Source organism: Cryptotermes secundus, unplaced genomic scaffold (assembly GCF_002891405.2).
Source record: "Cryptotermes secundus unplaced genomic scaffold, Csec_1.0 scaffold346, whole genome shotgun sequence".
Classification (NCBI taxonomy): domain Eukaryota; kingdom Metazoa; phylum Arthropoda; class Insecta; order Blattodea; family Kalotermitidae; genus Cryptotermes; species Cryptotermes secundus.
In genome coordinates, this window is record NW_019727093.1 from 379,044 (window position 1) to 403,302 (window position 24,259).

Genomic DNA, 24,259 nt, shown 5'->3' on the forward strand with positions numbered 1-24,259 from the left:
ATTTAACTTACCTTTCCGGCTTGTTGTGTTTGTCAATGAAGGTGACAGCCCACCTGCAATGTTAAATGAAAGTAAAATAGACCCTTCATGATAAATGAAAAATCTGGGTAACAAGTAAAATGCCACCACATGCTATATGTGATACATATGAATTTTTTATTTTCTAGTAAAATGTTCTGGAAAAAGTAACATTTCTGCTGCATTCACCCGAATATAAAGTGAACTCCCTTCTGAAAACTTAAATTTATGGGGCACTAATTTACATTTGGTTTAAACACTAAGACTGATTTTTCCTCCAAACCCATATAAATTACATGTAAACCAATTTATTCCCATTACAGTATTGATATTAATATGCATCAGTAGTACACATATACACAATCAGAAGTCCACATTCACCCTCTACTGCTACAGTATTTTTATAAACTATAACTAATATAACAGAATCCAAAGATTCACCATGAATATCAAATCCACCAAAGTCTTGATGGTAGACTTCATTATGAATGTAAATCTAAATTTATAAACTCACTTTGGAGTATGCCAAAAACGGCCAATTTAAAGTTTAGAGAGACAGGGGGAAATATTTCTGTTAACCAATAAAGTCTTACAGTAAATATGTAAAAGGTCTAAAAACAATATACAGCAAAACTGAAATTTAATGCCTCTTTGGGGAAAAGTGGATATAACACTTTCAATTGCATATCTGTAGTTGACCGTTTATCAGTGCTCTGTCCAGATTAACATATCTGACCAAGGTCAGACAGTAAAACACCATAACAAGGCAAAATATTTCTCTTTCAACACACATTTTATGATTCTTTGGACATATACAGATCACCTGCTATTCATTTTTTGAAAGCAAAATACTGCAAACCACTAGTCTGCTATGAAAAATGGCCATGAGACAAGTAACATAACATCAGAGTTGCAGGGAATTAAGAGAGTAAAATTATACTGAGGAAAATCTAAAATGTAGGATATTTTACAATGAGATTACTGACTTGGGCTCACTGAAATTGAACACTAATGTGGATGAATCTTAAATCAGAGAACACTAAATGGGATTTCCACTGTAGATCAGCGTTAACATGTTAGTGTTATGTAAAGGTTTTCTTGTAGATGCAAAATAGTTTTTCAGTAACGGCGGCTTTTATTTTTTTTTTTTACCAGAGGTTTCATTAACTTTGAAGTGTTGAAAAACATTGTCTTACATCATTTACAGAATTCACATCTTTCTAAAAGCAAAGTACATACCTCATCTGCGGATTTCTTTTTGGCTCATATCCCAAGTACCATACAATGTCTTCGATTTTCCATTCACCCAGCTTTACGGAACCCTGTGGCATAACAGAAATCATGACATCCTGGTGACAGCATTAGAAAAGAATACAAGACACAGCCACCATTAACACTCCTAATATGGAGAATGGCCAAATTATTTCTCAATTTCCTTAAATTCTTTGGTATACTTACTCTTTTATCTTTGTAATAACAGAGCTTTGCTTGACTGAATTCGAACAGGTATGCCTTGAATGACCTGGTTTTACGATCAGCAAAACGAAGATCCCCACACAAAGCCAATGGATATTTGGCCTGAAGAAGAAAGAAACAAATTGGAATTTACACACAAATTTAAAATTCTCATGGTGGTTATGATCTTCTGAGATGTGACGCTGTGTATCTGGTACACTATTACTAACATTTCACAGTGCTCTGCTTGTCACTTGCTTGCCCGACTTATTCATCAACCCTGAAGATGGATGCAGTACATTCCTCTTCGACGGCATTAAAATTCTACCAGACTATATGGCGTCACAGCCTAGAAGACAGTACTCCTCAACAAACTGTATGCTTTGCAGATTTAAATTGCTAAAGTGAACATCAACAATTTTCTCTTATTAGTCAGAATATCTACTACAAACAAGGTAGTTCAAATATGACCCAGGACTGATTTCTTTTTTTAGACCATAACTGCCAAACACTTACTTGCACATGTCAGTCTTCAACGTACTCCCCTCCAGAGTCAACACATTTTTTCCAACATTCTGGAAGCATCCTGATGCCCTTTTCAAAAAAAGGCTTGTGATTGGCAGTGTATCCACTACCGAACAATCTGGATGATGGCGTTGTTGTCCATAAACCGCATACCTTGCAAGTCTGATATGAGCCTTCCAAACAGGATGAAATCACTTGGGGCCAAATCGGGACTGTATGGCGGACGTGTTAGAAGGTTCCATTTCAATTTCCAGAGGGTTACCATTGTTGTTTTGGCCATATGGGGGCATGCATTATCTTGAAAGAAGGCTACCCGCTTTACACCTGTCTTCAGCTTGGATCAGAACTTTTCCTTCATGTCTGTTGCCAGGAGGTCTGACTAATAAGCTGCATTGACTGTTCTGGCATCTGTCAGAAAGTCTACACGAATAACCCCCTGCCAGTCCCAGAAGAACTGCGCCATCACTTTTCCTGCCGAACAGCTCCTCCGTGTTCTCTTGGGTTTGTGAGAACTGGTATGCCACCACTCGCGTGATGACTGCTGGGACTCAGGAATGAAGTAGTGCACCCATGTTTCATCGGTGGTCACTACAAACTTCAAAAATGCATCACCTTCGTCTTCAAACTGCTGTAGGAGATGACTGGCAGCTTGCATGCGCACCATTTTGTTCAAGTCCATCAAAGTGCGTGGTACCCACCATGCATTCACCTTTGCAATAGTGCAGGTGGTATTTCACAATGTCTTCTACACTACCAACACTGATAGACAGCATCGCTCGAAGTTCCTTGATAGTGATACGCCTATTTTCATAAATAAGCGCGTCTGCACGATCATGCGCTTCATTCTCCACACGCTATCTGCCCTCTCTGAAGCACTTACACCACTCAGACACACGGGTCCGTGAGAGACACTCTTCCCCATACTGTTGTTGGAGTCTGTGGTGAATTTCAGCTGATGGGACATTTTCTTCGAGGAATTTGATCACAATGCGTTGTTCCATGCTCCGTGGTACCTTCTGTTCGCTCATCACTCTAGCAACTCCCAGACAGGACTGAACAGGTTCTAACCCGAACAGGAGGGTGGGTGGAGGTTGTGGCTTCATTCTCTCAAGGTCGCACGACTGCTGCACAGTGTGACTTGTTTACACACAAATCAGTCCCGGTCATATTTGAACCACCTGTACATTTACAAGTGAATTCCAATTTAATGTTCCTCTCGTCAAGACTGATCCCCTCTATGGTCCAGTGGTCAGAATTCCTGGCTACAGATCCAGAGGCCCCGGGTTCGATTCCCGGTGCTACCAGATTTTCTGTGAAGTAGTGGGTCTGGAATGGGGTCCACTCAGCTTTGTGAGGATAGAGCGGATAGAGCTATTTCAAGGAAACAGTGGTTCCGGTCTAGAAAATCGAGATTAATGGCCGTGGGGATCTGTTGCACTGACCACACAACAGCCTCTATCTGCAAAAGTGGACATTAACTTCGCCGACAAGCGGCAGATGCTCGATCGGCATAGTTCGCTTTCAGTGTAAAGGCCACAGAGTTTGTTTTGTCTGTTTGTTCTTAGTCAAGATTTTTCCTTAAGTTACTTTCATTTTCTGCCATCCTGGCCACAGCCCCATATAAATTACATGGCACATTGCCACCATTCTTGTGGCAAACCAGTGTTCCATTGCACACACTTTGAGAAACACTGTTGCAATCTCTTCTGATGCCATAAAACCTTTGCAGCTGAATCATGCAATCAAGGAAATGAACCTAGCACAGGCTACATGCAATACATACATTTATTTTATTAATTATGTGTAATTTAGTGAACAATACTGTCAAACTATACAGCATACTATATACAGAACAAGCTGTGAAATAAACTTATAAGCCTGAATTATGGGGGGGGGGATCCGCACACGCGCACACACAATACCTTTAGTTCGCAAAGAAAGCAACTTCATCCAAACAGCTGTAAAAGATATTACACCCGGAATAAACATGTTCATATGTAAGTAAGAAAAGCAATGTTACCCTTAGGCTCATATAATTAAGCACCAAGCCATGAAGATGTATGGAGGAGTGGGAGTACAGCTACATCACTCTCAATTTCAACACTAGATGGAGGTGAATGGTTAACTCCTCACACCTGCCACTTTACTCACATTGAAAGAACCCTCAGTACCAGGGGCGGCCTGCGTATAGGCACTGCGGAACTGCAGCACCCCCAATTTCCACTTGATATTATCGATAACATTTATATAATGAGTCCTTTTTTCTTTAATTCTTTCTTTATACTTGTACAATACAATATATAATCCTTAAGCTTAATGTCAGTAGCCAAATCTTTGTATGGAACTGCGCGTTTTACAGTTCCAGCGGGAGAGGTGTTTGTTGACTGTGCGCATGCGCACATAGGAAGCTGCACGCGAGATAGAGCGAGAGAGAGCACTGTCTTTCCCGCAGTGCCGACCACGCCAACCCTGGCGTACTGATGGTAGTTTTTTTTTTACTCCGCGTGTGTTGTGCTTAAAAACCATGTACCATATTCTTGAATGTGAATTAATTGTAGAATTAGATTATTATCCTGCTTCCAGCTATTCTATTTGATTCATTTCTTTTCGGTTCTTTTATTTAACAGAAAACTTTAACCATGGCCTTGCATCCCCGAGAAATAAGTTCTGTGACTGTAAGTGAACTTCAACAGCTTAAGTTTTCACAACTGTCTCTCCATGAGAAAGTTGCAGTTAAGAAAAGAGGTCGTTTAACACCTGATATTCTAATATCTCAGCCAGGCATAAGCAAGAACAAGAAATATATTCGTAGCTTTAATTCTGAATGGTACAAACGGAAAAGTTGGCTTTGCGGCTGTGAAGTAAAAAATGCACTGCTTTGCTTCCCGTGTTTGCTGTTTGGGGGTGATGTAACGTGGACAAAAGATGGTATTAGAAATATAAACAAAATGAAAGAAAAAACTGAAAAGCATGAGAAGTCAAAGAAGCACGCTGATAATGTAGTTTCACTGTCACTTTTAGGAACCGTAAGTATTAAGGAGAAACTTAGTGAGGCATACAGACTTTCAATCAATGAGCATAATATAAAGGTTAAAAAGAATGGATTTCATTTTTAAATGAATAGATTAAGCTTGAACTGTAACAATTTAGGTTAAAGTAAGTAAAAAATGTTTGATTTTCTTCTTTTAGGATTTTATCAAGTTTCTGAATAAATTTTCTTTTTATACATGTTTGTTTCCTTTTATACAATTTTAAAACAAAGGCTACAAATTTTCTGGAGCAGCACCCCCACTAATTTTAGCTACGAGCCGCCACTGGTACCCAATACATGAGAGGCTGGGTGAGCCTCAGAGCTGGTAACATTATGAAGAAGAGAAAAATATCTTGCCCCTGCTAAGAATTGAACACTGAGTCTTCAGTAATCCAGCCCATAGAATAGTCACTACACTGACTGCACTGTCCCAGATTTTTGTTAATAAACATAACCCATGATAATTACAGACCTGTACTGCTGCTTCTTTGAAGACTGTGTTCTGACAAAGAACTAGGCAGTTGTCCTTCCGATCGATGTCACTCCAATAGCCCCAACGCAGCACGACATCCAGCACTCTTTCCATGTGATGCAATGGTCGTGTGAGTGCTCCCCCACATACAACTTCTTCAAGGCAAAGCTCATGTGCTGGGAGAGAGACTTTACTTGCCAATTCTGCACACACTTCTCCAGCCAGCCTCTGTGGTCCTACCTGTTCCCAGCAACAAACACAATGAAAATCCTTAACATGTCTGTGGCTAAGTGTCACTACTTAGAGAATAATAAGTGGAAAGGTGGAGTGCACATATCATATTGTGACATGATAGCTGAAAGCCAGAATGGTGGAGCCAGAGCAGACATCCATTGATGAGCAACAGCTTGGAAATCCAAGCTCCCGCTACAACGAATAGCACTGAACGAGTCGTTGCCAGGTGGCAAACTGCTAGACACAAGATGTTTTGTAGCAACAGATAACACAGAATAACAGAGGACAATTAACGGTTAAACACGGTGGTGACTTATATTCAGGTCACGTGGCAGTTATATTCATAAATTAGGGAGATTCAGATTAGTCCGAGATTCTTCATACAGCATTCATCAGACAGGAGTTGTAATGTGTAAGCTGTTATAATTGACTGTAATTGTAAAGTGCCAATAAACCTAAACATCAAATCCAGAACCCATTACTATTAGTCACACAAACCCTGAATATGTGACAATATTTTGAATAACAGGCCCACAAATTAAAAAAACAGAACACTTACAGGATGCCTGAAGTTTGGTACCATATATATAAATGCATGTATATTAGTGAAGGATAACTAATATCCAGTGGAGGGAGAGCAACTGTGAATGTTACACGGCGCTATAAGCAACACATGCTTCCAAATACAGTAAGAAAATGTCGCCCTTTTTCCTTCTGCACTACATCCACACTTACTGTTATGTTTACACAGTTGGAGCTATCTTTATGTTCCAGATGAACCCAAATCTTCAGATCACCAGACGATTTATTCTGTGGGGTTGAGCTGTTCGCAGAATGATAACGCTCCAGCACCTCCTGCATACGTTTCTCAAGTGATAATTCAGCTTCATTGACTTCAAAGATTTGGGAATATAGCAGGATCAAATCTGACACAACTTCAGACTCTGATTTTGCCCACACTAAGTTGTCACCCTGGAAATTCAAATACACAAGCAAGTCACTCCAAAGATCTGTTGTTTACTGAATGAAATTCAAAGTGGTAAAATAAATGTGCAATCCATAACAGATACAACAGCCTTTTGTTCATTTGCTTTACAGTTAATCAAACAGGGCTGGTAGTCTGAACTGGATTCAAACTGGCTAATTATAGGATCCAGCAGTGGGTTCTTGCAAACATGGTAATGATCACTCTGGTTCCATAAACAGCAGGGAATTTCTAGACCAGCAGAGTGGCTATTAGCTTCTTAAGAGGGTTTATACTCCATGGAGTTGTTAATTCACACATTCACTCACCATACCCAATAACAGTTGTTTATTAATGCTCCTTCCAGATGATATCCAATCATTAACACACCGTGACAAGACAAAATATTCATATTTGAGAACACAGCTATTTTCCTTTGCTGCTAGATGGAGTTGCAGCTGCCAACTGCAATTCTACAGGCATATGTGGATCCTGCAAACCACTAGTGTACATATATAAATCACTGGGCTGGTAAGTAAGTAAGCAGCTGGTGCCCTGGTGCACAAATCTGCTCCATTTCAGTTCTTACTGTTGATGCTCGCTGCCTCAAAGAAAGACAGCATTTTGTTTTCTTCAGATGCAACGTGACCAGCTGCTTAAGAGAGTACGAAGGGGGACCCAAAAATAACCGGAAACGACCTGTTGCGCGCGCATGCTTTGTAGTTACGAGTTGTGCTGCTAGGTGGTGTTAGCTGGGGGTCTCTCGCGACTGTTAGTGAGCTGGCATCAGTCTGAGTTAAGTGGTTTGTCTGTGGTGCTCTGTTGTGTGCGTTCCTGTTTCAACCCTTTGGCGATTAGTGAGATGGCCGACCAGAAGGAACAAAGAGTGTGCGTGAAATTCTGGATCGTTCTGCACTTCACTCTTCAAGTCGCGGCAAACATTCACGCGGTTTTCTCTCTGGTCATCTCCGAGCAAGCGAGGAACAAATTTTGCAGACACCCGTCTCATGTGCAAACCTTCGGTTAAAATTCGCTGGACCGTGCTCCATGAGATGTTCGTTTCCTCAGAAAGTTGGTCAATGGTCTTTCGACGATCTTCATCAATTTCACGCACACTCTTTGTTCCTTCTGGTCGGCCATCTCACTAATCGCCAAAGGGTTGAAACAGGAACGCACACAACAGAGCACCACAGACAAACCACTTAACTCAGACTGACGCCAGCTCACTAACAGTCGCGGGAGACCCCCAGCTAACACCACCTAGCAGCACAACTCGTAACTACAAAGCATGCGCATGCAACAGGTCGTTTCTGGTTATTTTTGGGTTCCCCCTCATACACTGTGGTCAAAGTTCCACTGCATGCTGTAAGGTCATTAGAACTGAACTGCAAGCCATTACCTTCACTATCGTACTATTTTTCCAACCCACTTGTAAGCTCCACCTTTGGCAACTCTATAGATAAGGCATGGTAATATGACTTATACGGCAGCAATTGTTCGAACTGTGACATCATGTAGGCTTGTGGGTGTATATTAATGTTCAGCAGAACATGCTGCCTCCATCTTCAGGGTTGAAGTGTGTATAATTAGCATGTGGTTAAGTCTCCTCTTCCCATCACATGGATCTGAGTTACCACTTTCATTTCTTGCAATTCTGTGTTCCTCCTCTGATGTGGGACCCCAAAAAACTGTATTGTCACAACTCCTGTTCACTTATCCTACAGGCCTGGAATGTGTGCTGTCTCCCCTGTCTCACTGTCGTGGTGACATTCGTTGCAACTTGCCTGTAGAGCCTAACCACATACTCGCCATACTCACTTAGATTCAGAAGACAGGCAATATATTCTTCCTAAATACTGTTAGTATTCCTTTAGAAGACTAGATGATGCCACAACCCAGATGATCATAATTTGGAGATAGCATATTATTTTTAATTTCTCTCCCATAAACGGAATTTGTTTACATGTATGGAAACATGTCTGGTGTACCTATCAGGGTTGAATGAATGATGCAGTCTGTTAGAATTAATTGTACAAAGCAGACTGAAAGACATAATCGTCTGCAGCTATAGCCAGTGGTAAATTTCTGATTGTTCAGCATAAAGATAATTTTATGAATGTAAAATTATACATAAAACATAAACATTTGGATGCATGTACAAGGTGGTTCAAATATGACCTGGATTGATTTTCTTTTTTAAAAAACATAATTGCCAAACACTTACTTGCACATGTCAGTCTTCAACGTACTCCCTTCCAGAGTCAACACATTTTTCCCAATGTTCTGGAAGCATCCTGATGTCCTTTACAAAAAATGCTTGTGGTTGGTGGCATATCCACTCCTGAACGGTCTGGATGACAGCGTTGTCCACAAACTGCATACCTTGCAAGTCTGATTTGAGCCTTCCAAACAGGTATAAATCACTTGGGGCCAAATTGGGACTGTACAGTGGATGTGTCAGAAGGTTCCATTTCAATTTCCAGAAAGTTTCCATTGGTGTTTTGGCCATATGGGGGCATGCATTGTCTTGAAAGAAGGCTACCCGCTTTCCACCTGTCTTCTGCTTGGATCGGAACTTTTCCTTCATGTCTGTTGCCAGGAGGTCTGGGTAATAAGCTGCATTGACTGTTCTGGCATCTGTCAGAAAGTCTACATGGATAACACCCTGCCAGTCCCAGAAGAGCGCTGCCATCACTTTTCCTGCCGAACGGCTCCTCCATGCTCTCTTGTGTTTGGGAGAACTGGTATGCCGTCACTCACGTGATGACTGCTGGGACTCGGGAATGAAGTAGTGCACCCACTTTTCATCAGTGGTCACTATAGACTTCAAAAATGCATCATCTTCGTCTTCAAACTGCTGTAGGAGATGACTGGCAGCTTGCACGTACACCATTTTGTTCACGTCCATTAAAGTGTATGGTACCCACCATTTTGTTCGTCCATCAAAGTGCACGGTACCCACTGTGCATTCACCTTGTGATAGTGCAGGTGGTATTTCACGATGTTTTCTACACTACCAACACTGACAGACAGTACTGCTCCAAGTTCCCTGATAGTGATGTGCCTATTCTCATGCACAAGCGTGTCTGCACGATCAATGTTTGGTTTGGTGACGGATGTTTGCGGCCGACAATCATGCGGTTCATTCTTCACGGACTCTCTGCCCTCTCTGAAGCACTTACACCACTCAAACACACAGGTCTGCGAGAGAGACTCTTCCCCATACTGTTGGTGGAGTCTGTGGTGAATTTCAACGGACGCGACGTTTTCTCCGAGGAATTTGATCACAATGCGTTGTTCCATGATCCGCGGTACCTTCTGTTCACTCATCACTCTAGCAACTCCCAGACAGGACTGAACAGGTTCTAACCCAAACAGGAGGGAGGGTGGAGGTTGTGGCTTCACTCTCTCAAGGTAGCACAGCTGATGTGCAGTGCAGCTTGTTTACACACAAATCAGTCTCGGTAATATTTGAACCACCTTGTACAATAAGGGTCAATGTTCTGAAAGTTGAGAAAGAGCAGATGGAAGATTCTTGGAAAAACGATGTTCACTTCTGAGATACAAACCCCCAAACAAATTGTTCTGTTACTAATAATTCAGAAAAAGAGAAAAACAATGAGAAGTAAGGAGTTCAAAAAGGTATTTCTACATGATATGTTTGGTTTTCATATCAGAAAAAACCTGAACTGCATTCCTGTGTGATGTTAACATTGTATGGGTGAGACAGCACAGAAATACACTGAAGATGCAGGCAGCATTCACTACATGGTGTCATGAACAAGAAGACATAATTTAAGTTGTAGGCGTTTTCAATTAAACAATTTTTATTTTTGTGAAAGACATTTCAAAATAATACAAAGTACATGAATCCAGGGAATGCCAGAACTTACTATGGTTAAGAGTCCAATGTAAACTGTAAACACCACAGTCAGCCATTACCTTCGAAATCGTGGATCCCATCTTACAAATACTCCCATGTTAAAATCATTCACCCTCATCAGGTGGGCACAAACCATAACTGGTGTTTATTAGGAATTATAACAATAAAAAAAAATAAATCAATAAGTAAATAGTAATGCAAACATTACTCTTCATTTTGCCGGTTACTGTACTGAAATGGGGCATAGAATTGAACCAGAAAATCAGATATTAATCCAAACCATTCCAGTACCTCGATATGCATGAGGGTTGGCCCCCAGATGGCTGCCAAGTTCTCCACTGGCATCAGATTCTTCTCATGCTGCTCATGAATGAAGTGCAGGTGGCCAATAAGTTTGCGTGTTGTCAGGTAGTTAATAGGCGGAAGTTGCTCCAGCACTCGACGATAAGGTACCATTTTATCAGAGCCCCTCTTTCCAGCTAGAATATTAATAGCAGGTCACTCTGAGACTGGAGCAAAGTAAAGGTAATGTAGCCCCTTGCACCTAAGCTTGGTTATTTGTTTCTTAGATTACATGACACTGTTTCAACAGCACAGCTTATATAGAAATGAATGAAGAGATAGATGATCATGAATTATGAGAGATGAGGATATGTAAAAAGGAAGACATGACTAATGTGAAGATACTAACAAAACATTCACCTGGAGGTCTTACATAAACATTATAAAACAATAAAAAACTTCAGTCAGAATAGACAATAGTTCAGAAATTATTATTTTTCTTTTTCTTGGGCTACATAATGACACTTCCAGTATCAAAACTATGCAGCGCTGGATAGCAGGACAACAGATGAATTGGAAAGGTTCAGTCATGGACCAATTAAGAATCTGGAAGGTGTCAGTTACAGCCTGAGGTACTGTCCTGACATTTGCCTGGATGGACTGAGGAAAACCATGGTAGCCAGCCAGGATAGCCAGTGTCCCAGCTGAGTTTTCAACTGAGAATTTCTCAAACACAAGCCCAGACCATTACCTCTAGACCAGTTTTCAACCTTTCACAACTCATGGCACACTGAACTAGGCCCTAAATTTGTCAAGGCACACCATCAATTTTTAAGGAGAGATTTTACCCTTAAAAAAGTAGCATTAAGATTGTGTTTAGAAGTTCAATGGCTAAAATTCTACTTGCTGTGTTTTTTAAAATAGTTGATCATGGTGTTCGATGATTTTTTATTCCCAAATTTTTCTTGCTTCTTTCTGACCTTCCCCCAAACTCCCGTGGCACACCTGCAGACCCTTTGTGTCACACCAGTGTGCCACGGTACACTGCTTAAAATCACTGCTCTAGACCAGCCTGTTCAGCAGAAATGGCCGAAACTTGTAACACTTGATGTATGTCTACAGCAACCCTGCTGCTCCAGCCCTCTCAGCACTTCAGTACCATGTATAGTTGCTCCACTGCTCCATTAAACACATCATCATGTATGGGGAGTGGGAATACAGCTCCATGCATTCCTCATCGTGCCGGTCACAGTATCTGAGCAGTCTAAGGCATGCACTGTCTTCGCTTGCTCAGAAGCTGGGATCGTGGGTTCCAATCCCACTCAGGACACGGATGTTTAGTATTTGTGTACAGGTAGAGGCCTTGTGATGAGCTGATCAGCCGCCCAAGGAGTCCTACTGAATGCCTAAGATCTAGTAAACTGAAGTAAAACAAGAGAGTTTCATGGAGGTAGGCCAAGGCCCAAATTGGGGCTGTAGCACCAAAGGAAATTCCTTATCTCAGTGCTAAATGAAGGTATGTAGTCAGCTTCATCCCACAGGAGAAAAAAACTCTTGGTAATTACTGTTCGAGATGTGTCTATTCATGAAGAAACAGTTTTGATAACTCCTTACGCAATGAAATAATACGATTACACACTGTAAGCCTTGTAAGAAAATGAACAGTTTCTTGACACAATTTTGAATATTATCTATTTAGTGAAAGACATAGTATTTCCTCACAGATTCATTAAACAGACTTCACTGTGCTTTCCTCCAACTGAAGGCCACGCCATAGCTCAAGCGGTTAACCACTGGCTTCCCACCGCAGCGGCCCGGGTTCGAGCCCAAGTCTGGTCAAGTGGGATTTGTGGGGGAGAAAGTGGCACTGGGGTGCGTTTTCTCTGAGTACTTCGGTTTCCCCTGCCAATCTTCATTCCACCAAATTTTCCATCATCATAATCACCCGGGGCAGGTACAATAGGACAATCAGTGGCCGCTGTGCCGAGTGGACCCAGTTGGACTCCACCCCCCCCTGAGCGAATTAAAAAAAATTCCTTCAACTGAGGAATTTCATAAAATGCATCACTCAAACAGCCAATTTTGTGCTGGGAAACAAACAGAGGAACATCCAAAATACTGGATACATACATTACCATGCACCATGGGAGAGTGAAAAATACCTGCAATTTCACATAGTTGAGAGTGTAGCTCTGTGGTAAGCAGGGGCTCTGGCAGGTCTCGTAAGAACCGCTTCAGCACACTGGCAACATCATACTCGTTATACTCCTGTCGTGTAAGCTGAACTGCCCATGCATCCTTCCGGAACAGTGTCAATAATCGTGTGACGCTTGAATTGGCACCACTACGGCGATAAATGCCTTCAGACATGCTACCTACACAAAATTGAGCCACCTTGGTAGAATAGGTTTCCTTTTTAGTGATACTTTCTAAACTAAACAGGTTTATATCAAATTGAAGGACATTTGTCAATTATTATTAATTCTGAAGGAAGTAAATGGAGGATTGTTGCATATTTCAAGGTACAGTACACCCCACTTCAAAGAAAGAGTGGTCACTGAAAATGGTTGTGTACTGTGAAATTCCTTAATGCAAACCCCATTCCTCAACTCATGCCCATAATGTAAGTGAAGATGTGCTCCTATGGAAATCTGCTGGTCTACAGTTGCAATAAAAACACAATTTTTTACCCATTATAAACAACAGTTTGTATATTTTCTATGCTATTTCACTGTTCCACTTGAAGCTGAACTTAATGACATCTTTCAAGACATAACAAATAAGGACAACAAACTGAGTAATTAAAAATATGGGAATAGCAACTAAGGCACCAAGCATCCCTGTCACTGACACACGTGCATAGGCTTGCCAATGGCCAGCTACAAATCATGATATGTCATTGATTCATAAACATATGCCACCCACATTTCTTAACAAATAACAATTCTATAACAAGTTGAATACGTTGTTTTGCATTTTGTGTTTAAAAAAATTGTAATATTGATTCCAAAATTTTATAAGAGCAAAATTCTTTATCATCAATCTTCATAGCCCAGAGGAAAACTAAAATAAACTAAGAGATCTGGGAAAATGGTGGAAATCTTGAAGTGAGATAGCCAGCTCAAAACCAACAAACAAACCCCAAATCTCTCAAATTCAAAGTAAAAGTGCTAACCATTCAACTGTGATGTTAATTATTAAAATTTTCATTCAGAACTTTTGTCATAAGATTTGTTACAATTAAATGACATGCATATCCAGGTCCTACAGAGGAGTAAAATACAGATTTCATGATTATGTGTTCCTGTCACAAATGTGGAGCATTCTGGAGCAATAACAAAATGACCCAGGACCAAAGTAATAAACATTTTGCTGAACTCATATAATTATAAAACACATGCTAAATCTTCTCTCACACTCACACACACTAAAACTCCATGACCTGTAGTCCGCAAGAGAACTATACTGACTGAGCGACCACTCCTTATCGGCGAAGTTAGTGCCAACTTTAGCGGATAGAGGGTGTAATGTGATCAGCGCAACAGATTCCCACTTCCATTAACCTCAGTCTTCTAGACCAGAGCCGCTATTTCCTTGAAATAGCTCCTCAGTTATCCTCATGAGGCTGATGAGTGGACCCCGTTCCAGACCCACTGCTTCTCAGAAATTCTTGTAGCACTGGGAATCTAACCCGGGACCTTCGAATCTGTAGCCAGGAACTCTGACCACGAGACCACAGAGGTGGTCTCATGCACACTTGCACACATGCACACATGCACACATGCACATACTCACACACATACTAAAATGTTAATACGTTACAGAATACAGCATTTACTACTCTACTTTCGTGATAATACAAAGGCAAATCGAAAAGTCTTCACCCCTATTTTTTTCCAGCCACAATAATACTGTCACGTATCGGGCTNAAAGGGAAATCAAAATATAGGCAGTGTTCTAAGTACTTTTGACTATTTTTCCACATAGTCACCACCCCGGTTCAGGCATTTGTCCCATCGCACCACTAGTTGTGAGATGCCGCTGTTATAGAATTTGGCCGGTTGAGCGCAGAACCACCACCGGGCAGCAGTTTTTGTGTGGTCACCAGATATGAACCTCTGGCCTGCCAGGAACTTCTTCAGTGGGCCGGATATGTGGTAATCACTGGGGGTGAGGTCTGGACTATACGGTGAATGCTCCATAATCTTCCATCCAAATGACTGCAGTCACTTCCGGGTATTCTCATGGATGATGTAGTTCTCCATGAACTCCAGGCCTCGTGTGGCAAACAGGACTGCTGCCCGACTGCAGTCATTCGGATGGGAGATTATGGAGCATTCACCATATAGTACAGACCTCACCCCCAGTGATTACCATCTGTTTGGTCCAATTAAGAAGTTCCTGGCAGGCCAGAGGTTCATTTCCAATGACGATGCGAAAACCGCTGTCTGGTGGTGGTTCCGCGCTCAACTGGCCAAATTCTACATCAGTGGCATCTCCAAACTAGTGGTGCCTGTGGTGGACAAGTGCCTGAACTGAGGTGGTGACCATGTGGAAAAATAGTCAAAGGTACTTAGAACACTGCCTGTATTTTGAGTTCCCTGTATGTGTATTATTGTGACTGAAAAATATAGGGACAAAGACTTTTCGAATTGCCCTTGTATATGTGTATATCATAGTAGTCCCATAACACCATTAATACTGATCATGAATGAATACGGACTATCTGTGCACACAAACAGTTAAGTCTATTATTCAAATACAAATAATATCCCAGCATAGCAGTGACATGAATTAACAGACTTCACATGTATACTTTACAGATAAAACAAAGATGTTGCAGACATTATACCATAATGTTTAATGTGTTTTTTCATGATCAGGAAATGTGTTCATCCATAATTACTGAGATATGAAAGGTACAAAATAAAATGTGTCTTCCATTTCATACAGCACCCAAGTTGTTCTGAAATTGCAATCAAATGTAAAACCTACCATGTGCATACACAAAGTTTATGCACTTGTCTATTATGACTGGTATTTCTTCACGAGTCAGCTGCTGCTGGGCAAGATGGAGTCCATTGTCGACTGCAGCTGCATGAATGACACTATGCCAAGAAACAGTCTCCCTTACAACATCCATCTGCAAGTACAGAGCTTGTCCTGGGAAGTCTACCAAGATTAGCGGACCTTTCTCTGTCACGCATAATGTTGACGCTTCATGTTTGGTGTCTTGCAGTACTATAACAATAATTTAATTCAATTCCTTTATTACAGAGCCTGACTCTAGCAAGACGTAAGTGCATAAAAGGTAAACAGTGCCAAGGATTACAACAGATGAAAATCGGGAGAAAAGAAACAAAAAATGTAAACAAATTAAAATAAAGCAGAGTATATAATACTTAAGACGAAAAAAATTACAATAATGGAGGTATAACAATGATAGTATATGTGTAAAACAACACAGATACTAAGTTTCTAAATTTTATAAAAAGAAAATGGTTTTACAACTAAAAATATTTAACAATTAATAAATTATATTTTCTGTGCAAAACACCTTGTGGTATGACCACACTTAAAAGCAAAAGATTGAATATTGGTATTAACTAGGATTCTGAAGGGTAAAACCTACCATTAGTTTTAGTAAATATATGCGTAATGTGTGGTAACTCAGTCATTAAAGTGACTGCCTACAGAGTGGATGACCAGAATTAAATTAATGATAGGGACAGTGACTTCTCTCTTCATGCCACATCCAGACGGACTCCAGGGTCCACCCACTGCTATTTCTTCTCCAATCATGCAGCTGGTCAGAACTTACTTATGAAACAGAGAAGAAATAATACACAATTACTTCTCACCTATACACCTTGCTTTCCTGAGATCTGCCTCTTGCAAACTTCCATCTTGCACACAATAGAACAGCATTCGCCTTTGGGCCAAAATCCATGCAGATGTCCAAGCTCCACTAATACCCTCCTGATACCAAACACACAATACACATATTATAATAATTAACTAATTAGCTAACTCCATGGACCAAAGTTCTTCTTGTGAAGCTAATAGTTACATGGACTGTCAAGAAATTCCCAGAATTTTATGCAACCCAAGGATTCACTACTTTGCTCACAAGAGCCCACAACTAGTACGTGTCCTCAGCCAGATGAATCTGGTTCACACCCTCTCATCATGCTTCTTTAAGATCTACATTAACATTATCTTACCACAACTGTGCCTGATCTGTTGGCTTGCAAATATCCTCCCTCTGCACCTAGGTCTCTTCCTTAACCGATTTCCCATTAACACTGTGTATTCCCATGGAAATTTAACATTGCCAAAGGAACCTGAGTTTCCATAAGTACAAAAAACCGAGGTAACTGAAATTTTAGGGTTTTATTCATGACTCTTCAGACTATTGCTGAAGAGGACAAACAAATGTCTTGATTTCTGGGTTGCTCAACAGACAAGAGAAAAATATTAAGACATATTTTAGACAAATACATCGTAAATATATGCAATGGATTAAACTGCCTTGGGACAGGTTCAAATGAGCTTTTGTAAACCTTTGGATTCCATAAAGACACTTTCATCTTCACCAACTCACACAAATTCCTCAAGAATGATACTGGACATGCAGTTAGTCTCTTGTAAAGCAAGGAATACCTATGTTCACTGCTGACCTCATGGCCTCAACCATGGCATATTTACTCACATCGGGATTACTGTCTTCTACAGTCTCATCACCTGAAGGTATATTTTCATCACGAGGTTAGTACATATCCATATTCATCTTTCAGCCCTCAATCAGTGCTTTGAGGCCATTTTAAATCACAAACAAATTCCATGAAATTTACAGCTTACTAAAGAACAGTACAGCATCATCTATGAATGGCTAAATGTGACAACAACACATATAAAGTGCCAGAAATGACAACACTGTGTACTACATACCTCAAGAAGTGATAATACATATTGCAACATGCCTGACTCAGTATGTTATACTTTCCTGTTTACAGATAAACTCTACCTGACCTAAGTTTACTAGACACCCAAGCTCTCTTATCTATGTTTATCCTACAGATTAGGTTGGGCAGAAGGTACAGACAGAAGAAAAACTATTCTTCTTAAAGAATGTACATCACACACAGTGTATCTTAAGATTTATACATGAATATCACCTTCAGATTTCAACACTGTTAATCCGCACTAAAAGTTTTCATGGTGGTATATCATGCTTTGGATTACTGGGTTTCTGGACTTTGCACATCGTACAGTATCCTAAACAGAAGACAAAATCTCGGAAACTGGATCCATTTCCGTCCTCAAGTGAAAAGACTGGAAGCCTCTACTCAGTTGGGTCCACTAGAGATAACAAATCACAGTCTTAAAGTAACCTTCTTCCAATAAATGCAACTGTGCAGGTGCCTCCCCCCTTTTCACCTGGGGACAGAAACAGATCCTGATCATAATACTAAGGAAAGAGACCTATGGGATGATCCAGAATAAGATGGTTTTTCCAGGTACTGGAAGACATAAAGAAGAAAAAAATAAGCTGGCAAAACTGAGAAGGAGAAGTTATGAGGCAGAAGAAGATACTGGAGACTTTCCATCCATCAACTCATAACCCTGAAGTGATGGCACAAAGTGTACCAGAAACCCATTTCCTATGACATTATACAACTGAATAAAACTACACATTGGGTTCTGAGGTCAACAACACAGAACACACTTCATAGAATGTTTGAAAATGTGTTTAACATACTAAATATGGGTTTGTGTAACTAGAATTCTCTGCATGTGTGTAAAGTGTAAACATACATTACGTGAACTATTTCACTTGACTTTATTCTGGATCACACTGAACATGCAACAGAAAATGAGCCTCAGGCAGTTAAAATCGTGACAGGCCCAAGAGAACTTGCCTCACTGATTCATATGATTCAATTTGAAGGAAAGGATCAATACAAAATATGTATACTTAAATGTCATGTATGCCTCTCAAGGATCACTTCTTCCAGTTCCGAATTTTTTATAGTCCTGGTCAGTTAAGATTTTCCTAACTGTTTCTCTGTAGAGTGTGCTGTGCTATGCTCCTGACAGTCAGCTGACGATTTTCAAGAACAATCTGACAAACTTTTGCAATGTTTTCTTCAGTTCTGCTGATTGCTGGCCATTGTGATCTCTCTTCATCAGTGACACTTTCTCTTCCCTCAGAAAACCGTGTCACCCACTTGTAAACTGCTGTATTCTCCCCAGCATTATCCCCATAAACTTGCACTAAAATTTTTCTGATTTCACTTCCACTCCTGCCAAATTTAACAAAAAATTTAATGTTTGTTCCAACATTCTCGCAATGGCACACCAAAACGCACTCAGATAATAATAGACACTACTCAGAAAGAGACTGCCACAGATCAACAACAACACAGCTGTGAAACAATGATATGCCAACATCATCATACCATACTGATTTTTCTGCCCACTACTGCCATGGCAAGCACACAGTGGTGACTTCATGAACTTTATTATCAGGCCTCATATTGTGACATGATGGCTGAAAGCCAGAATAGTGGAACAAACAAATGTGGCCATTGCTAGGAAACGGCGCGGTAAACATGTTTCTGCGGCAATAGATACTGATACAACAACAGAGGTGGTGTTTTCTATGCGATCCATGCTGAGCAGCAACTGGACAAGCAAGTCAGTTGACAGTCAGTTGAAGGTTGGAATCAGCAGGTAGCAGACAGTCTTGAGTCACACTGTTAGCAGCTGTTACCTAGCAATAACTAGCGACTACAGAAATATAAACAGAAGACTTTATATGTGCTGTAGTTGTAGTGATCTACAAGTGTAATTGGTGAAACTGTAACAGTTATTTGTAGCAACGGGCTGTAAGAGCTCAGTAAATCCAATTATCAATCCAAACTCCACAACCAGTCAATAATACATGACAATATTTTAATTTCTTAATTTAAGATCAAATGTATTACTGCAGGTTGGCAAATTTATAGAGGCCTATTACAAAACATATTTATGCACTGACTGCACTGTTTTGCTATATGCTGCAATGCTAGTTTCCTTAAGAGCAGTACACTTTTCTTTCCACTGAATAAGGTATCAGTAACATTACTATGAACAATTATTTTAATAATGGTTATTACACTATACCTTTATGTAGCACCAGCCAGCTCTTTTGTATTCTGTCAAGAGGCGAACGGGCAAAGCTGTTGTGAGGCTTTCCAAGATTTTCTGCATCCAGATTCGTCGTTCTGTTGGACCAGAGACCCCAAACAAATAATTACTCTTCCATGCCAAGTTCAGCTCGAAGAAGTGCAAGTCTTCACCATCCAAACTGATTAAAGTAAAACAAAAAAACTGTTAAGAGTGACAATCGGTTGGAACAGAAATAAAGAATGAAAGAAAAAGAGTAACACAACAAAGAGACAAACTCACTGAATATAGTGAAATGAAATTTCTCCAGCACCTCAGAGGTTTTATGAGGGAAGCAAAAATTACATTACTCTGGTTACATTAGGTTAGGTAGATAGTTTATTTATGAGTTCTATGAAATGCATCAGCTAGACAAGATTTCTTTTCTTTAATACAGGTATACTAATTTGTGTATTCATATGAGAAATCATGTCCTCAAATATCATGATCCTTAGTTTATTTAGTTAACTAATAACACAAGGCTGAGTCCTTCTTCAGGAACCACCCATTGTCCAACTTATTTAGTTAATGATCCCTCAGTCCCTGCAGACAAATGATGGGATAACACAACAAACTGGGTCATGGCTTTCTGCTTCCACATCCTTTATAATTCATTATTCTCTACCATCCAGTCATTCAATATTATATAGACAGAATTATTATTAGCATCTATAAATTAACAAATATACAAATACAGGGTGGGGGCGCAGAAACTTCCTTTAGAATTCAGCGCATTAAACGATTGGATATGTCTAGGAGGTGACTGCATGTTTGCGAGCGGAGAGTTTTGGAGATCTCAAAATCGACTGTCGAACTGCCCTCACATTTTCTGGCGTCGTAATGGTCCGTTGTCATCTGATGATTTTTTCACCACACTCCCAGTTGTCCTAAAGTTCTCTACACACAAAACAATCGATTTCTGGTCAGGAACCGGACCTCTGGGCTTAATTCTGAAGTGAGTACGGAACGCACGCTGCACCACCACGTAGGAATGGTCGTTCGAAAAATAGGCTTCGACAGCAAACGCACGCTGCTCACTCGTCCACCTCATGTTTCCTACTGAGGGGTATTATTAGACAGAAACTTCCGCGACTGCTGCGTTCGCCGAGCCTATCCCCACTTTTCTGCGACCTCCNGGGCTGTGAGGGCCGTGGCACCATCCTGTTGGAACCAGACATTTCCTAGATGCATTTCTTCAAAAGCTGGTTCGAAAAAGTTTTTAATCATGTCCACATACCGCTGTGAATTGACAGTAACTGCATGATTGTCTTCTCCAAAAAAGTAAGGACCAATAACTCCAACTCTCAACAACGCACACCATACTGTCACTTTATCCTGTGAAGTGGCCTCTCATGGAGCTCTCTGGGATTGTTACTACTCCAATAGTGCATATTCTGCTTGTTGACATATTCAGATAGGTGAAAATGTGCCTCATCACTAAAGAAAACATGTGCATCAGGGGGTAAAGTTTCCAATAACGTTTCGCACGCTGTTATTCGGTTCTGGAAATCACATGGTGACAATTCTTGCACAAGAACCATTTTATAGGGATGGAAATTAAGATGTTTGTGAAGAATTCAGTGCATTAAACGATTGCATATGTCTAGGAGGTGACTGCATATTTGCGAGCGGAGTGTTTTTGGAGATCTCAAAATCGACTGTCGAACTGCCCTCACATTTTCTGGCGTCGTAATGGTCCGTTGTCATCTGATGATTTTTTCACCACACTCCCAGTTGTCCTAAAGTTCTCTACCCACAAAACAATCGATTTCTGGTCAGGAACCGGACCTCTGGGCTTAATTCTGAAGTGAGTACGGAACGCACGCTGCACCACCACGTAGGAATGGTCGTTCGAAAAATAGGCTTCGACAGCAAACGCACGCTGCTCACTCATCCACCTCATGTTTCCTACTGAGGGGTATTATTAGACAGAAACTTCCGCGACTGCTGCGTTCGCNCCAAAAAAGTAAGGACCAATAACTCCAACTCTCAACAACGCACACCATACTGTCACTTTATCCTGTGAAGTGGCCTCTCATGGAGCTCTCTGGGATTGTTACTACTCCAATAGTGCATATTCTGCTTGTTGACATATTCAGATAGGTGAAAATGTGCCTCATCACTAAAGAAAACATGTGCATCAGGGGGTAAAGTTTCCAATAACGTTTCGCACGCTGTTATTCGGTTCTGGAAATCACATGGTGACAATTCTTGCACAAGAACCATTTTATAGGGATGGAAATTAAGATGTTTGTGAAGAATTCAGTGCATTAAACGATTGCATATGTCTAGGAGGTGACTGCATATTTGCGAGCGGAGTGTTTTTGGAGATCTCAAAATCGACTGTCGAACTGCCCTCACATTTTCTGGCGTCGTAATGGTCCGTTGTCATCTGATGATTTTTTCACCACACTCCCAGTTGTCCTAAAGTTCTCTACCCACAAAACAATCGATTTCTGGTCAGGAACCGGACCTCTGGGCTTAATTCTGAAGTGAGTACGGAACGCACGCTGCACCACCACGTAGGAATGGTCGTTCGAAAAATAGGCTTCGACAGCAAACGCACGCTGCTCACTCGTCCACCTCATGTTTCCTACTGAGGGGTATTATTAGACAGAAACTTCCACGACTGCTGCGTTCGCCGAGCCTATCCCCACTTTTCTGCGACCTCCCCTCCCTTCACAATGCGTCTTCACAAAAAGGAAGTTTCTGCGCCCCACCCTGTATAAATATACAATGCACTTCCTGATACACTTAAGGAAATTTCTAATGATATAGAAAGGTTTAAGGGCAATTTAAAGGTATTTTTGTATTTTAGTTCTGTTTATACATTGGAAGAGCTTTTTATGAGATAATGCTTGCATAATTATATTATATTGAAATTTTAACCAACATGTTAGTTGACTAAAGCTTTTTTGTAAATGACTTCAATTATCTGTTATAACAGATCTTATCTGATTATACCGTATTATTTGTATTCTTCATTACCTTTATCTTATATTGTAAATTGGTTACTGTAATATGACTAATTATATTCAACTTTCAAACTTGTCTTATATTATAAAACTGGTTCTTAAACAACTGTCATATTGTATAAGCATGATTAGTAAATAATATTTTGACTGAATTTTTTATCTCAAAATTGTCAATGTCTTACTTATTATTTTCAAGATAAATTTTTAGATGTGACTTAAATCTTGTATACTACAAACTTGTTATTTTGACAACTGCTTGATTTCTAAGCAAGATGAGTTTATATTTCTGGACGATTTCTATATCTATTGGTTATTTCAAACTTGTATGGATTTTATGGAATGTGAATAAATGTAAATGTAAACTATAGTGCAGGTGGTATAGCGACAGGCTACAGGTTGGACAACAGAGGGGTCGGGGTTCAAGTCCCGGTGGGGTCAACAATTTTCTCTTCTCAAAGTCATCCAGACTGGCTCTGGGGTCCACCCAACCTCCACCAAATGGGTACCAGGGGATCTTTCCCCAGGGGTAAAGCGGCAGGGGCGTGAAGCTGACCACTCACCTCCAACTAGTGCCAAGGTCAAGAAAATGTGGGCCTATACATTCATACCCCCATACGCCTTCAACTTTGTGATACTTAAAACTGAACGAGAAATGACAGGCTGATAATGAATGCTGAGTTGCAAATATTATGAAAGAATAAATCATAATCTATTGTTAAGTAACTCAAAACATCATGCCTTGAGGAACTGAGGAAATTAAGAACCAGTCTTGAGCTGGTCTCCCAGCTAAGATTTAATCTGGTGAACCAAATATAAAGCAGGTGTGCTAACCACCACACCTCTCTGTCAATAAAGGCTTGGTAAATTTACACTGGGAAACCCTACTCCATATTTTGCTTTCCGACATACTGATCATTATGGGCCCAGATCAGAAGAGCAACAAATTCATGCATCAGTGTATACATAACGAATAATGATAAGCAATTTAAAAGATTTCATTTCTAAGAAGACTCTAATCACATGCAGATATCTATCATAGCTCTTTAATGGACACTTCAGAATAGCAGTAAAGCAGCTGCAGACCAAGTTGCCACATGATGGCCATTAGTACTGGGCTTGGCAGTAATCTGCCCGCAGAGTCCATTTTTGTTTACCAGCAAACTGGGTAAATCCCACGAATAAAACAATGACTACTCCTTATGCATGATCT

The 24,259-nt window shown here is 40.5% G+C and overlaps 1 protein-coding gene across 1 annotated transcript in view; it reads right to left on the reverse strand.

Annotated features, from left to right (window-relative positions):
* LOC111864369 overlaps positions 1 to 24,259 on the reverse strand; it is a 34,719-nt gene that overhangs the window by 1,907 nt on the left and 8,553 nt on the right. Inside the window, exons 2-11 of the mRNA XM_023851579.2 lie at positions 20,033 to 20,216; positions 16,726 to 16,843; positions 15,860 to 16,105; positions 13,027 to 13,239; positions 10,874 to 11,061; positions 6,471 to 6,707; positions 5,502 to 5,741; positions 1,477 to 1,596; positions 1,258 to 1,340; positions 12 to 53 (exon numbers count right to left, since the gene is read on the reverse strand). Coding sequence (XP_023707347.1) covers positions 12 to 53; positions 1,258 to 1,340; positions 1,477 to 1,596; positions 5,502 to 5,741; positions 6,471 to 6,707; positions 10,874 to 11,061; positions 13,027 to 13,239; positions 15,860 to 16,105; positions 16,726 to 16,843; positions 20,033 to 20,216 — 1,671 coding nt within the window. The remainder of the gene's footprint in view (positions 1 to 11; positions 54 to 1,257; positions 1,341 to 1,476; positions 1,597 to 5,501; positions 5,742 to 6,470; positions 6,708 to 10,873; positions 11,062 to 13,026; positions 13,240 to 15,859; positions 16,106 to 16,725; positions 16,844 to 20,032; positions 20,217 to 24,259) is intronic.